Source organism: Myotis brandtii, unplaced genomic scaffold, assembly GCF_000412655.1.
Source record: "Myotis brandtii unplaced genomic scaffold, ASM41265v1 scaffold13, whole genome shotgun sequence".
Classification (NCBI taxonomy): domain Eukaryota; kingdom Metazoa; phylum Chordata; class Mammalia; order Chiroptera; family Vespertilionidae; genus Myotis; species Myotis brandtii.
In genome coordinates, this window is record NW_005354595.1 from 2,474,828 (window position 1) to 2,490,778 (window position 15,951).

At 39.1% G+C, this 15,951-nt stretch overlaps 1 protein-coding gene across 1 annotated transcript in view; it reads left to right on the plus strand.

Moving 5' to 3' along the window:
* Positions 1–6: 6 nt before the first annotated feature.
* Positions 7–15,951, plus strand: part of TMEM245 (transmembrane protein 245) — a 67,482-nt gene continuing 51,537 nt past the window's right edge. Inside the window, exons 1-4 of the mRNA XM_005859783.2 lie at positions 7–32; positions 7,419–7,536; positions 9,344–9,445; positions 14,458–14,574. Of these exons, the coding sequence (XP_005859845.1) occupies positions 9,397–9,445; positions 14,458–14,574 (166 nt within the window). The 5' untranslated portion in view covers positions 7–32; positions 7,419–7,536; positions 9,344–9,396. The remainder of the gene's footprint in view (positions 33–7,418; positions 7,537–9,343; positions 9,446–14,457; positions 14,575–15,951) is intronic.

Here is a 15,951-nt window from a genome sequence, read left to right on the forward strand (position 1 = left end):
GCCGCGGGCTGGACTACACTTCAGCAGTGTGGGTGAGTGAGCCTCGGCCCCGGCCCGTCGGGGTCCCGGCGGGCACACTGCACCCTTCTCTGCAGCCCCAGCGCCCTGGGGTGCGACTCTGCAACTCCTCCTCAAGGTGCGAGGGCGGCCAAAGTTCCACACCTGTGCGGCAGCGGCAGCCTCCGCCTTCCTTCCCACGCATCTGCGGAACTGGGCACACTTCCTTCCGACGGGAGGGCGGGTGTGGTTTGAAACAGCCTCCCTGCCTTCCCTCCCCCGCGCCCATCCCAGCAGATTCTCGACTTAGGGGGACGCGCCCCCAGTTGGGAATCACTTTTCCGCTTTGCAGGTGGGGGCTCCAGAGCATCAGCAGGTGGACTTGAATTTACGCCTGGTCATGGGACTGGGGGCAGGTGGACTTTTCTGGATGTCAGAGCTGGAAGGGACCTTAGAGTTCCTCGTTTAACACGTCATGATAGGAGAGGTGACTTCTGGCCTGGCTAGGGCTAATTAGGGACAAGCTGGGGACTGGTTGATTCTAGTTTCTCAAGTCCTAAAAACAAAGGTTTCTTCCTAGTCCGGGGCTGCCTCTCAGTTCAGGTGATTTCTCTATATTTCGTGCCAGGCTCTGGGTGCTGAGCCACCTGGCCACACTCTACTTCTTGGGAACTACTTACATTGTGCAAAAACAGCTGTACCGCAGTACATCGCCTCCTGGTGGAGTACTTAAGCAGACTGGGTGGAAGAGAGGTAGATTCCTGATCCTTGGGTCACCCTGGGCTTATTCTTAGAAAATTGGGGAGCTTTAGAATTGGAAGGGACTTCAAAGATAATCGAGTGACACAATTCCTAACTCAGATCAGATTGTAGACCAGTTAATTCAAATATTTCACTGGGGACTGTTAAAAAACAAGTGGGTATTTAATGCATAAGGATGCCAATTTATCAATAAAGAGTACCATTAAAAATTTTTTATTCACTTTGTCAGTGTTCATCAGGTTGCAAAACAATTCTCCTTATCTGCCCAGCAGGGTTTTGACTTGCTGGAAGTTATTGGTAGAGTGATGATTGATCCCAGAACTGCTGTCTTCTCTTGCTCTATCAATACCACTTCTCAGGTCCAGTTAAAAGTCGATTATGTTGGCTGCTGGGCATTGTGAAGGATTTAAAAGCAGTAAGATGAAGGCTCTGACTTCAAGGTGCATATAATCATATGTGTACATAATCTAATGGAGATGACAGACTCACAGGTATACATATGTTCATTACCCACCAATTATGGGCCAGCAAAGTATTGGGGAGCACCTCATCCATAATTTTGCGATGCTTCCTGTTTGTGCAATGGCTAAGTGATCAGACAGAAGAGGCCTGCGGACTGTTTGAGTTGCAGGAGGGAGGGATGTGCAACAACTCCCTCTAACTCTGGGGTCTTGTGGTTGTCAGGCAGAAGTGATCCCAAAGTTAAGTTACTCTTTCCTGCCGGGTGTCTTCTTCTCCAGGAGAGGTTTCTGAGGTCCAGAGAATGTGATTGTCCCAACGTCACTCATATTGTGAACAAATTCACGGTTCACATTTATGGAGCCCAGTTCAGTATTTTTTCTTCTTGTTTCACAGTTCAGTAAAAGTCCATTGAATGCCTCTTATATAGAAAGCAGAATACTATATGCTGTTAAGAAATATAAAGATTATTTTGGCCTGATTCTTATATCCTCAAGAAATTCAATTCTGTCAACAGTCAGACACGTTTATAGATTCTGCTAACAGTTTTTGACTGATGCTATTACAACTTACTGTAAATTACTGTAGCCAAGGCCAAATATCTTATCCACTGTACTGAAGGAAATTAGAAAAGAAAGGCCTAACTAACATGTGGTGTGCTTTCATAGAGTAAGAAGTTAAATATATGGGTAAATTGGCATGATTAGTGGAAAATGAAGCATTTCTGTCAGTCACTCTCAGATAGTAGAAAGAGATGAGGAATTAGATACTTGTAAAAAGGTGTTCTCAACTCAGTGTAGTATATAGTTTTGAGTATCGTTTTACTGAACATAAACCCTCATCTTTGTATTTTACTTAAATGCCCTTGTATGGTTTGTGGATGAGCAGAAGAGAAGTAAGGGCCAAGGTTCATTAGGCTAGAGGTAGGGAGGAAGGTCAAGCCAATTAATGATATACCAAAAGGCTTGAAACTCAGCTGTTTGGCTATAGTAGTAAGGGCAAGGGAGGAGAGGAGGGGGTAAAAAGACCCCCGCCATTGTAAAAGACAATATGAGATCATTAGAAGTGAGTAGGGAATGGTAGAGGAACTAAATTGAAAGTAGAACCGGAGGTTGATCTGAGTTTGAGAGAAACGGGCTTGCAGTTGTGTTTCAGCACTGGGGTGGGGGGTTGGATGGGGGTGAGGTGTACCTGGGAAGCAGAGACAAGGACTTTTCAGCTATCAGGCAAAAGTGCTGATTAAGGCCTGACATGACCTGAAAATAGGTCATGTGACTGGGCAGGGGTCCCACGCTGTAACTTTTCTGTCACATAGTTCACAGTCAGTTTGATTTTGTAATCCCAAGCAGGGCTGCCTGGTAAAGAAAAGGAGTCTTTATGCTTTTTGGACAACTTGTAAATTTGAGCCTGCTGTAGGTATAGATGGGAAAGGCAGAGGGAAAAGTTACATTTAAGCATATCTACATTTGGTGAGTTGACAATTCATACAGTTGAGATGCAGTTTTTGAGCCATGACCCAGGCATTGGATTAGGTGCTTTTGTGTGTGTTATTTCATTCTCACAACAATCCTGTGCAATAGGAAGGGATTTCACAGGTGAGAAGACTGACTAGAGATTAATTTGTTCTTTTTAAAAATATATAGTTTTTATTGATTTCAGAGAGGAAGGGAGAGGGAGAGAGAGATAGAAACATCAATGATGAGAGAGAATCATTGATTGGTTGCCTCCTGCATGCCCTCTGCCTGGGATCAAGCCCACAACCTGGGCAGTGCCCTGACCGAGAATTGAACCATGACCTTCTGTTTCATAGGTTGATTCTCAACCACTGAGCCACACCGGCTGGGCTATTCTTTCTACTAGTAAATGGTATTCAACAGACCTGTCAGCAATTGAAGTCCCTTTGTCATCAAGACCTTCAATAAGGATTTTTAAAAGTTTTCCTCCAATACATTGTGTTAATTTTTTAGTTTATTTTTTTGGTATGATTTGATTTTAGTTATTAGAGAAAAAACGGAAGAACATCAGGGATTGGACTAACCACATGTGTTCCCCAAAAGACCCCTGGATTCTAGTCATCTAGAAATCTTAGCCATCTCTCTGTTCTTTGCTTTTATCTTTGTTCAATTATTTTCAATTCCTGTTCAGTTTTCCTTTGCAGTGTCTTCAGTGCCTTTATTTTCCTTTGTTCCCAGTTTATCTTTCTAGTTCCATTCCTCTTCCCCTCACTGTAGGCTCTTAGCTCTTTTCCTACGTCTGCTAATATTTCATCCTGCTTACAGGTGAAGACTAATGATTTATGGCAGGAGTAATTCTTTTTGAACAGTTTCAAATACATTAGGATATTGCACTGACTTAGTAAGTGATTTCTATACACTTTAAAAAAATCATTTGTTGCACCATGCTCACATGTGACTCAGTCCTTCAGGTACTTGGCATCTCTCCTAGTGGGAGTGTGGGTTTGTCAAGATAAATCTGAAAAGCTAATGGCCTCCCCTGCTCCACCATGTTTCTTTGCTGGGAGTGTCTTGCTTTTCTTCTCTCCATTAATTCAGACTTGTTGGAAAATTTGAAGACTGTTTACAGTGTTTGCAGTAGTAATAGGTTTGTTTTCTTGGTGGTCTCTAATCGCATTACTCTCATTTTACTTCATAAAGAAGCATGAGGTGGAAAGAATAGTGGCTGAAAGATGAGAAGAGTGTAAATTCTAAACTGAGCTCTGTCAATAACTTGCTTCGTGACCTTGAACAGACCAGGGCTCTTCTCTGGTACTTGGAGGATTTCTAAGGTTCCTTGGTGTTTAGTTTTACAGCTCCCAAGAGTTTGGCAGCATTGCAGGTGTGAGGCTCTTAGGAAGTGTACATTAGCCATCCAGGCCTGCTCCATTCCACTTCTGAGCCCCCGGTTTGTTTCTGCTTGTCTGGCAACAGTAAGATTTCCAGTGCTTAGATTCTTTCCGTGAAAGATTTCGATTTTATAAGATTCTTGACTCTTTAAGTTCCCAGACCACAAAGAGAACAGTTTTCAAGTTAGCATTAAGCTGTCTTAAAAAAGAATGAAGTACTTGAAGCAATAGTTGACTGGGTCTGTGATTTAGGGCTGTGGCTCTACAACTTGGGAAGAAGTCTGTTGGTTTAGTCTCTCTTGTTCAAGACCTAGGAAAGTAAGAAGAAGAAGAAGAAGAAGAAAAAAAGACTTAGGAGAGTGTTTTGCAGAAACATGCAACAGAAGCAAGCCAAGTTGCTTTTCTAGTTAATGAAAATAAAGAAAACAATGACTTAGTTTAAAAGGTAAAATCTACTTATGGCTTATGGATTTACTATTTTTTTAATCAGAAAAGTACATATGGATAATAAGTCAAGTGAAAGGCAAATGTGACTTTTTAGTTTGCTTTACTTGTAGTGCATTGCCAGTTTTTAATGCAGTCTTAGTTTAGTATCTAGTACACATTATGCAGAGCCTTATATAGTGATTCAAAACAAACAATGTATATTTTGAAAAGGACACATTGTTTTAAAGAAAATACACTTGGGAAGGTATGACCTCTTGTGTATACACTTTGCTCATTGATTTATGCTGGGAAGAAAATTCATAGTTGAACAGGTTTGCTCCGAAGCTAAGCTTATCTCTCTGAGACAGAGAAATAAAAAACTCTCCTAAAGGCACACTTAGGAATCCATACTAGAAATTATGTATGGAATTTGAATGTCCAAATCTTTATTTTCAGTTTCAGTTATTTTAAAAAATATTTAGCAACTTAAAAAGTTGACTCAAGTAAAACATGCTTATTATATTTTTAAAAGATTAAGTAGCATGAAGTTTTATGGTAAAAGTGAATTGTTGTCTCTCTTTTCTGCTACCATTTCCACTACAAATGTTACTGTTGTTACTGACAAATAGTCTTCTAAATTTATTTCTATGCCCATGTGGATATATAAAGCTTAGGATTTTCGTTTTTTAAAACAAAAATGGGATAACATATGTATAAAACTCTTTAATTTATCCTTGGTCTTTAATTTATCCTTGTATTGTGGACATCTTTCCTTGTTAGCACTTACAGATCATACTTCTTTTTAAATAGTACTATAGTATGCAGACTTTTTTTTTTCTAGATGCCTTTTAGAAAGTGTTCCTACCAGGTTATATTAACTCTGAATCTGTATTAGGATAACCTGATAAACATTTTTAAACATCGGTCATTGTAAAAGAATGGTTTAATAGGAACTCTAAAGTGTTTTTATAAATGGCCATACTTTTTGTGCTAATAATATTCTGTGACTCTTTTCTAAGGAAACACTTCAAAATATTGAAGGGAAAGAATCCAAAATAAGGCCAACGTTGTTGTTGTTTTTTAACATTTAAAAAAAAATGTTTTATTGATTTTTTACAGAGAGGAAGGGAGAGGGATAGAGAGTTAGAAACATCGATGAGACAGAAACATCGATCAGCTGCCTCCTGCACACCCCCTATTCAGGATGTGCCCGAAACCAAGGTACATGCCCTTGACCGGAATCGAACCTGGGACCCTTCAGTCCGCAGGCCGACGCTCTATCCACTGAGCCAAACCGGTTAGGACTAACATTCACTAGTTATAAAAGTAATAATCCTCTTAGGAGAAAATTCAGTATTTGAAGAAAAGCATAAAGAAGCAAATTAACCCCTGTAATCCAACCAGCTAGAGAGAACATATTTTTAGCATTTTGAGAGTATATTTCACCATCATAAATTTGCACTTGCACAAATTTATAGTGTATCATTGAATATAGATATTCATCATGTTTTTGAAAGTCTGAATAATTGTTCCATTTTTGGAGATACCATTATTTAACTAGTCCTCTATAAAATGACATTTAGCTTGTTATCAGTTTTTTAATATTTTAAACTGCCACAGCATTTTTATATCTGTCTGCACACACAGTGTATAGTGCTTCTGTAAACAAAATTCCTAGAAGTGGAACAGAGGTGTCTATTTCAGTGGTTATTTTAAACTGGAATGAGATGATCTGTGAATTTCAGGTTTATTAGGTGAAAACACATGCTTCACTTTGGACCATGAATTTCCCTTAAAAAATCTGAAGTATGTAGTCTGTGTTTTTTTTCCCCCTCTCCCTAATAGTGATACTGATTCCTAAGTACAGATAAGGAACAAGAACTTCTTGGAGATTGGTTTTAAAGTATCATAGACTTAAAATCTGAAAGTTTGTACCTTTTGTGATCCTCTAGTTCAGCTTCTCACGGAGGGGCAGATGTTCCTACTTCGTCATCCCTGACTGATGGTCAGCTCTTGCTCAAACACTTTTAGTGGTGGTAGCCTTATTCCAATTTTAGATTGCTGTAGTTTGTTAGAAAGACTTATCCTCAGATTGAGCTGAAATGTGTTGCTTCCTAATCCCACCTAAATTTTCAGAAAATTGTCTGATGCTTTCCCCAGATGAATTTCCCCAGCTATTTAAAGATAGCTATCAAATCTTGACATTTCCTTTTCTAAGATAAAAGTTTCCCTCCCCCGAACTACATCCATATCTCCAATGTTGTAGTTTCCATGTCCTTCTCCTTTTTATTTTTTTTAGCACCACTCTTCTTTCTCCTGGTTAAGAAAGCAGGCTCTGGAGCTAGATTTCTGGGTTCTGATCCCTGCTTTGTCACTTTTTAGCTGTGTGACCTTGGGCAAGTCACTTCCCTGAAGTCTCAGTTTCTTTAATCTGTAAAATGGGAATCATAGTACTTATTATTTTAACCTTTTCTTGTTTTCTTTTTTAAACATACATTAATCTATGGAGAAAACTTGAAGAATTCTGTAAGAATTCCGTAAACTCTTCCATGGCTTAAAAATGAAATATTTTATCTTAAGGAATAAACTCTTACTTCCATGGCTTAAAAATGAAATATTTTATCTTAAGGATCTTTATGCATATAATAGTTTTTGAACTTTAATATATCTTAAATTAAAACTATATGTATTTTTGTTTAAAAATATTTAAATAACATCACTACATGGGATTTTAAATGCCTGTTTACTTCAAAACTTGACTTACCTGAACAGGGGAGGAAAGCCTGCACCTGCTCCTTTGAGCTGCGTCTGCCTTCACCTCATCTGTTTTGTGACCACAGCTCTCATGCGATACAGATGCTTGCACATTTTGTACAACTGTATGTATTTTCATGTGTATATATTTTACAACTGTGTCTATATTTCATTTAAGATCTGGACGTTGGTAGTTGGCTATGTGTTGGCTGTTTCATTCAAGTGGAATGCAAGCACTGAGCGCTACTTGAGAGCAGTTTCAATTCCTGTCTGGATTATATTGCTTTTTCATTTAGGTGGGTCACTTTTTTCTAAGAAAGTTTAGCTTAAGGTCAGCAACGGCAGACCACGCAAATTAAAGTGATTTTTTTTTGTAGTGTTACATGTTACATTTAAAATTCTTTAAAGTAATCTTTAGAAAATGTTCTGCTTTAATATTTTATTAATATTTAATGAAAATGTTATGCTTTAAAATGTCTATCTTTTAATTATATTGAATGCTGATTTACAAAAAGGCCCTTTAAAACTAACTACATCTTAAAAAGTAGAGCACACTTGGACTATCATGGCTATTTCTGAGTGTCATACTGAAGAAGGATATAGATAAGCAGTCAAGTATGATAAGAGGTGCTCAGAATCATATGTGAGAAACAATGAAAGGAACCAGAGATGTTTACTCTGGATAAGAGAGGGGACTTGGGCTGCAGGGGTGGGGAGAAGTGGAGGTAAGAAGAATATCATGGAGGCCTGTCCTGTGAAAGTGGTTTAAACATGTTGGAGAGAGTTAGAGCAGTGAGTAGCTTCAGAGGGGAAAATCTCTGTTCAACAGAAGAAAGATCAGTGTCAGAGCTGCACAAAATAGTTCTGTTATTTGGGACTGCACTGTTAGCTGAGTGACTACTAGGTTGTTATAAAAGTGAGTTTTCAGGGACTCTTATTTCCAAGTCTGAGTCTATGGAAATATTTAGTTCTAATTTAAAAACAAAATTAGTAACCAAGAGCAGTAGGCAGCCTATTTAAAGTAGTTTTTAGAGCTACTTATTGTTAAAAGTTGGAAAAAAAAAAGAGTTGATTGAGAAAACAGGTCTCTGCTTAGAGTCCGGATTTGAGGGAAGCGATACTCTCTAACTTTGCTGACTTGGAATGCTGGAGGAGTTTATCAGCAAGACCCCCTAGTACATGACCTGACTCATTTTGAATTGGAGGAAGGCAGAGGAGGGAGGCAGGCAGGTGTAGGTCCATAAGGCTCTAGACCAGCGGTTCTCAACCTGTGGGTCGCGACCCCTTTGGGGGTCGAATGACCCTTTCACAGGGGTCGCCTAAGACCATCGGAAAACACATATATAATTACATGGTTTTTTTTGATTAATCACTATGCTTTAATTATGTTCAATTTGTAACAATGAAAATACATCTGCATATCAGATATTTACATTACGATTCATAACAGTAGCAAAATTACAGTTATGAAGTAGCAACGAAAATAATTTTATGCTTGGGGGTCACCACAACATGAGGAACTGTATTAAAGGGTCATGGCATTAGGAAGATTGAGAACCACTGTTCTAGACAAACTCAAGGAACTACACATGGCTAATGGGTAGACACTTGTTAGCATTTTTGCATTATGCACTAGGGGAGGATACGTTGAAGCTTTTTGCAGTGCTCTTTTGGGTCTTTCCCCCCTTTCTTGAGACAGTTCACATCTAGTAGTATTGTTAGGAAACCAAGTCGGGCCGCATGACTTTAGGATCCATGCCTTATGCAGATGCCTGATGCAGGTCATGCTGGGATTACTTGGGGGTTTTGAGTTCGGAATAGTCTTAAAAGCTTGATGTGCTTCAGAGAGGACTTGGTTCCTCAGGTGATACAAGCCTATTAAAGGTAGCTGGTACATACCCAATCCTTTGGGCCAAGGGCCTCTGACAGCAGAACTGGACTTAGAGAAGTCCTGTATTTAGGTTTCATCTGTCTGATGGCCTTTTTTTCTTTTTGTAATTTTCCCTGTGAAACAATTTTGTTAGCATATATGCCAAATTGTTCTTTTAAAGTGTTGGGTTCTTTTTTTTTTAACTAAAAATGTTAACTCTTAATAATTTGCAGCATCTCTGGCTGGCTCATGGAGAATTCCAGTATTCCTGGTTATTGTTTTCCTGATGTCTGTGGGCACCCTCTATGAAAAACAGAATGGAAAAGAATCTTCTGGTAAGAAATGAGGCATTCTATTACTATTACTCTTAAGAAATATTGGGGAGAGTAGCTTTGTTTGAAAACATGCTATGATGAAACAGCTTTAAATATACTTAAAATCCTATGGTGTTTTCTGAACAGTAAATTTATTTAAAACATTTTAGATTATTAGACTATACCTCATGCTCCCCCTTATTTGCATTTTTTATTGAGGTATAATTCATAAAATTAACCATTTTAAAGTAACATTTAGTACATTCACAGTGTGTGCAACCATTACTGTTGCCTCATTCCAAGATATTGTCATCACCCCAAAAGGAAACCCTGTACCCATTAAGCAACTAACTCTGTAGTTAGATTATTTGAGATCTTTGTGTTTTCTCAATGTAGGCTTTTATAGATATAAATTGCCCTCTTAGAATTCCTTTTGCATCCCATACATTTTGATATGTTGTGTTTCTATTTTCCCTGAGGAAAAATACTATTTGATTTCCTCTTTGACACATTGATTCAAGTGTGTTGTTAAATTTCCACCTATTTGTGAATTTCCCAATTTTGTTGCTTGCACTAATTGCCAAATCCAAGGTCATGAATATTTACCTGTGTCGATCGTGTATCCTGCAACTCTGCTCAATTGGTTTATTAGCTTTAATAGTTTTTTTGGTGCTGATTCACTAGGGTTTTGTATATGTAAGAGCATGTCATCTGCAAATAGTTTTATTTCTTCCATGCTAATTTGGATGCCTTTTGTTTCCTTTTCTTGCTTGATCTCTCTGGTTAAAACTTCTATTACAATATTGAATACACCAGGTTCTTTTAAAGATTATTTTTGGCTGTAAATGGTTTTTATTCAAGAACAGTTTGTTGAAGATATGAATTTCTGATGAGTTGTAAGGGGACAGCTGAGGGTGGGGGAGCGATAGTGCTCAGGTCATCAGATTGGACTTCCTAGTTGACCAGCCATGTGGAGGCAGCTGTGCCTGGAGAGGTAAATCTGAAGAGCACACAGTTATTACAGTGACTGACATTTGTTCCTTGCTTCTTTCTGATGGTTATACATAAACTAAAAGAGCAAATAACTCTCATTCCAGTCTGCTTCGGAATAGGTTATTCTTGATCTAGAACTTTTTTATGGACTACTAGTCTAGACAGTCCTTATCATAAAATAAATCTTTCAAACATTTTTTTTTCTAAATTTCTGAGTATTTTTTCTCTCTTGTCCCTAGAACCTGTTTCTTATAGGTATCAGAACTCAAACCATCTAGTCCGTACTGGGACAGCCTTTTCCTTTTATTATGGTCAGTTCCCTCCTGTAGATGTCACTGTGATGTAGTTAGGTACAGGACTGCTCCAGTGTACTGCCATGGCAGTACATGCATTTATTCCTCCCCGGTCATTTCCACTGTCCCATTCGTTGCAGGACCTGCTCTTGTATCCCAGTCACCTGTACAGGCATCTCTCTCTGTGTCTTCTGAGCTTTGAATCTTTTGCTGCTGTGGACGCTTTTATGATCTGTGGTTCACCGGATTCACTGAATGAATCCTTTGGATTTCATCAGAACTCATTACCTCCAGAAAACTCTTGTGAATCATTGCTGAGTTAGTTTTAGAGGCTCCTTTTGAATCCAGGGGCCTTACTCAGTATTTTCTCTTAGACCTTGAGAGCTCTTTGTATTTCCTGGAACCCCCAAGATAATGTAGAGAAAACATGTTAAGTGTGTACCATGCTTTTAAATGTAGTGTCTTTTTTTAAGAATGGTTATCTCCATTCTGCAGGTGAAGACACTTCATTCCAGGGATTAACTGGTGACTGGTGGAGCTAAGAGATAAACCCAGGGCTTGGACCCTAAGCCTAGTGTTCTTTCCCTTCGCCAGGCTCCTTGCACAAGCATCAGTCATCCTGGAAAGGTACTGACTGCTGATCCTCTTGAACTCAGTTGTGATTACCGGCTGCTTCAGTCTTTTATGTTGACTCTGCTGTCTTACCACAGCGGCAGGACCCAGTGCTCTGTCTCCTGGATCCCGAAGTCTCACTTGGTAGAAACTTGGATGTGTTCCCTTAGCCTGTGAGAAAAGGGGAGCACTATTAGCAAATTATTAGCAATGAATCCCGCTTGGATGTGTTCCCTTAGCCTGTGAGAAAAGGGGAGCACTGGCATTATTAGCAATGACAGTATGGGCAAGGCCCTGGTAGACTCTTTAAACATGTTGTCTCGTGTAATTTTACTCATGTAAACTTACTCTGAATATGAGAAGTACTTCTTCAAAAGCCAGGCAAACACATCAGGTGTATCTTTAATAGCCTGGACACCCAGCTTGAGAAGTATGGGCAAGTGAAGCTGGATCCATTCCTCCTAACATTGGTAATTGTTTATAAATGACCTTCTAGAACTCTCTTCGCAGGAAGACTTGGTGGTTGCCTTAATTGTTTTAGGACAGCATGCAATACGAGTGAAAATGTTTGGTCCAGTTAAGCCCAAATTGGAAAAAGAAAAGGAACAAACTAGATTTTTTTACTGCTCATCTTCCACTCCCTATTTCTGACACTGTCAGTTAAATAGACATAGAGAACCTCCTCCTGGTACATGTCCGCATCCTTATTACTGACTAATAGTACAATGAGATGACACTGGAAACCATTGAGAAGGAAATGTGTTTTCCACATTAGTAATGGAAACACAAGAATAAAGTCTTGTTTAAATTGGTTTCAAAGTATATTTTCCCCTGATTTAAAAAAATGCTATTCTGCCCATTGCTTATTATCAGATAATATTTGAACATGTGATCTGTTATTCTTTTACGATTTGCTGGATTATGAGTTCCTGTCCCCTGGAGCTAGGCTGCTAATGTCAGTGGCCTGCTTCTTTGGACTTGCGTAGATCCCTGTTATTTGGACCTCTGAATGCTCGCCCTGTCCCTGGGTAGATGGACACTTGAAACCTTGGATGCTCTTTCCTTTTTTGTTTATAGTTCTTGGGCCCCAAGATTATGTTCCTTTGTCTATATGTCTATTTTTAGCTGGGACTTTTTGCCAATACCATGACTTTGTCTAGATTCTCAGTCCTGGAGTTTTTCTGTCTAGTTTGTCATCCTTCTGCCCAAACCCTTGGGGTTTTTGCCGTGCAGGTGGATATCACTAAGACAGAAGTCGTCAGAATGCCTGTTTGAATAAGATCAGTTTCCTAATTTTACCTCGATAGTTTTCAGGTACTCTATGTTGATTTTCTGTGTACTCTTCTTTTTTATTTCTTTTTATTATTTACATTCTTTATTATTTAAAGTATTACGTAAGTCTCCTTTTCCCCCCATGGACCTCTCCCCAGCTGCTGCCACCTCCCAGCATGTGTGCTCTTCTTTTCATTCCTTTATGAAGTTCAGGCACTCTAAAAACTTATTAACTAGGATGATATTGCATAGTTTTCTTTGATTTAGCTATGATTCACTGAATATTTACTGTGTGTTTTAGTGACATCAGCAAGTTGGAGAAAGAGTTAGTATTTGTAAAGGTTAAATTTATTGGATATGTGTAGTCCATTTGGAGCTGAAATTCATTCGCTTGGCCGAATTTTATGTTAATCACATTGAGTACTGGCCTAAAAGTAAGGTCCTAGCTGTATGAGTGTGGGTGTATGATTTGTTAACTAGGAATGGTCAGTGTTCTTGATTGTGGACAATGGAATCTATGCTAGCTAGTCTAAATAGAAAGAAGTTCTCATTTGCATATAGAATTTTTGGAAAGACCAGACGATTGAGCTTACCATAGATGCCACACAGGCAGAAATAACGCAGCCAGGAGAAATGCTCATTGACACCCAAGGACTGTTTGAGTAGAAGTGCCATCCTGCTGCTGCCTGCCACAAAGTTAAAGATCAGATAGCAGAACCTCTGGAACTTCTGTTAAGTTCCTGTGGATAAGCCATGTATGCCTCTGTGACTGTGTTTGACATGTATGTGGCTTCCAAATTAAAGTGAGTTGCTTTGGTCTTCAAAGTCTTACACAAGTGTGCCTGCATGGTAGAAACTGCATCACATATGGGACCTTAGCTGCAAGGGAGTCCAAGAAATATAGTCTTTAGTTTTCTAGTCTCTACAGTGCAGGAAAGCATGCTAGAATCTGGTATTGTGTAAACTAATCTGTGTTGTCTGCCATAACAGATTAAAGGCTGACAATTACAGACAGACCTCATTGGCCAGTAAACCTTTTCAGTCTATTGCAAATTTAATCTTGATGTACTACCTGTTAGGAACTTAACATGGGCATATATAACATGAGACAGAGTAATGATATTCTTTTAGATTTTTAAGTGGTGGATTTTGACTACTGAATTATGTGCCATATATATATATGGTTTTACATAATGCCCATACATTTGCATATTCATTTGTGGAATGTTATCATTGAGAGCATCAAGTATGGACTGTGCCATATTGTACTCCAAGCTAGTAATATAAAAGAGAGTGAGACAGTCTGTGTTCAGGAAGCTCACAGACTTGGCAGTATTTTTCAACAGAGATGTGCATTAAAATTTACCTGTGAAGTTAAAAAACTACCTGCCACAGGTATCAATCATCAGCATGAAGTTCCCCAATGAGAAAGATAGAGTCCAGGAACCTGCATTTTTAGCAGACTTTCCTGTTGATTATTAAGTATTCTCCCTTGGCAAATAACCACTGGTCTGGTGGGTCATTAATAACCATTTTGTTTTGCCTGGCTGGCGTGGCTCAGTGATTGAGCATTGACCTATGAACCAGGAGTCACGGTTCAATTCCTGGTCAGGGCACATGCCTGGGTTGCGCCCAGTGGGGGGCATGCAGAAGGCAGTAGATGAATGATTCTCTCTCATCATGGTTATTTCTCTCTCTCTCTCCCTCCCCGTTCCTCTCTGAAATCAATAAAAATATATATTAAAAATATTTTTTTTTATTGCTAGTGAAAATTTTTAGGACTACTGTGTTTCAATTTGCAAGTTATTTCCCACTTTGTTCATTTGCTTTAAAAAGTTTTAAAAATGCGTGCTTGTTTTACAGGGGCAGAGTTACCAGGGCAAGTTATCTCCATGGCTGCTTCTACTCTGGCAACCTTGGCCATCTCTATCACAGGGTATGAATCGAGCACTGAAGACCAGCCCTCTACTCAGCCTGCAGGTGACTGACCTTATGAAGGAACTAGTAGCCTGGTGCATGAATTCGTGCACATTAAAAGGAAATTAATAGAAGAAATATTTTCATATTGCTATTCGCCCTTTCTCTATAATAGAAGTGTCAACCAAATTCATGATCAACAATGACAGATGGAAACACACACATGTGATTGGCACCAGCGAGAGCTTTATATATATCACGCATGGGCAAGTCAAATTAGCCTTTTAAGGATGTAGAACAAACTTGCTTAATTAGACCTGTTTTCTGATTTAGCTAAACCCTTTTCAGCCCAGTGAAGCACCTCAACTTCTCTTTCTGGTAATTGTCAGCAACACATCAGTAAATATCAATGGAAGCAGATTATTATTGTAGATCACGCAGGGAGAACAAAGGGTAAAATATTTAACTGCAGCAGTGTTTGACTATATTCTGCACAGTGAGAAAATCTGAAGTCACCATTTTGTTTTGCCTGGCTGGCGTGGCTCAGTGATTGAGCATTGACCTATGAACCAGGAGTCACGGTTCAATTCCTGGTCAGGGCACATGCCTGGGTTGCGCCCAGTGGGGGGCATGCAGAAGGCAGTAGATGAATGATTCTCTCTCATCATGGTTATTTCTCTCTCTCTCTCCCTCCCCGTTCCTCTCTGAAATCAATAAAAATATATATTAAAAATATTTTTTTTTATTGCTAGTGAAAATTTTTAGGACTACTGTGTTTCAATTTGCAAGTTATTTCCCACTTTGTTCATTTGCTTTAAAAAGTTTTAAAAATGCGTGCTTGTTTTACAGGGGCAGAGTTACCAGGGCAAGTTATCTCCATGGCTGCTTCTACTCTGGCAACCTTGGCCATCTCTATCACAGGGTATGAATCGAGCACTGAAGACCAGCCCTCTACTCAGCCTGCAGGTGACTGACCTTATGAAGGAACTAGTAGCCTGGTGCATGAATTCGTGCACATTAAAAGGAAATTAATAGAAGAAATATTTTCATATTGCTATTCGCCCTTTCTCTATAATAGAAGTGTCAACCAAATTCATGATCAACAATGACAGATGGAAACACACACATGTGATTGGCACCAGCGAGAGCTTTATATATATCACGCATGGGCAAGTCAAATTAGCCTTTTAAGGATGTAGAACAAACTTGCTTAATTAGACCTGTTTTCTGATTTAGCTAAACCCTTTTCAGCCCAGTGAAGCACCTCAACTTCTCTTTCTGGTAATTGTCAGCAACACATCAGTAAATATCAATGGAAGCAGATTATTATTGTAGATCACGCAGGGAGAACAAAGGGTAAAATATTTAACTGCAGCAGTGTTTGACTATATTCTGCACAGTGAGAAAATCTGAAGTCATTTTCAAGGTCCACCATTTCTT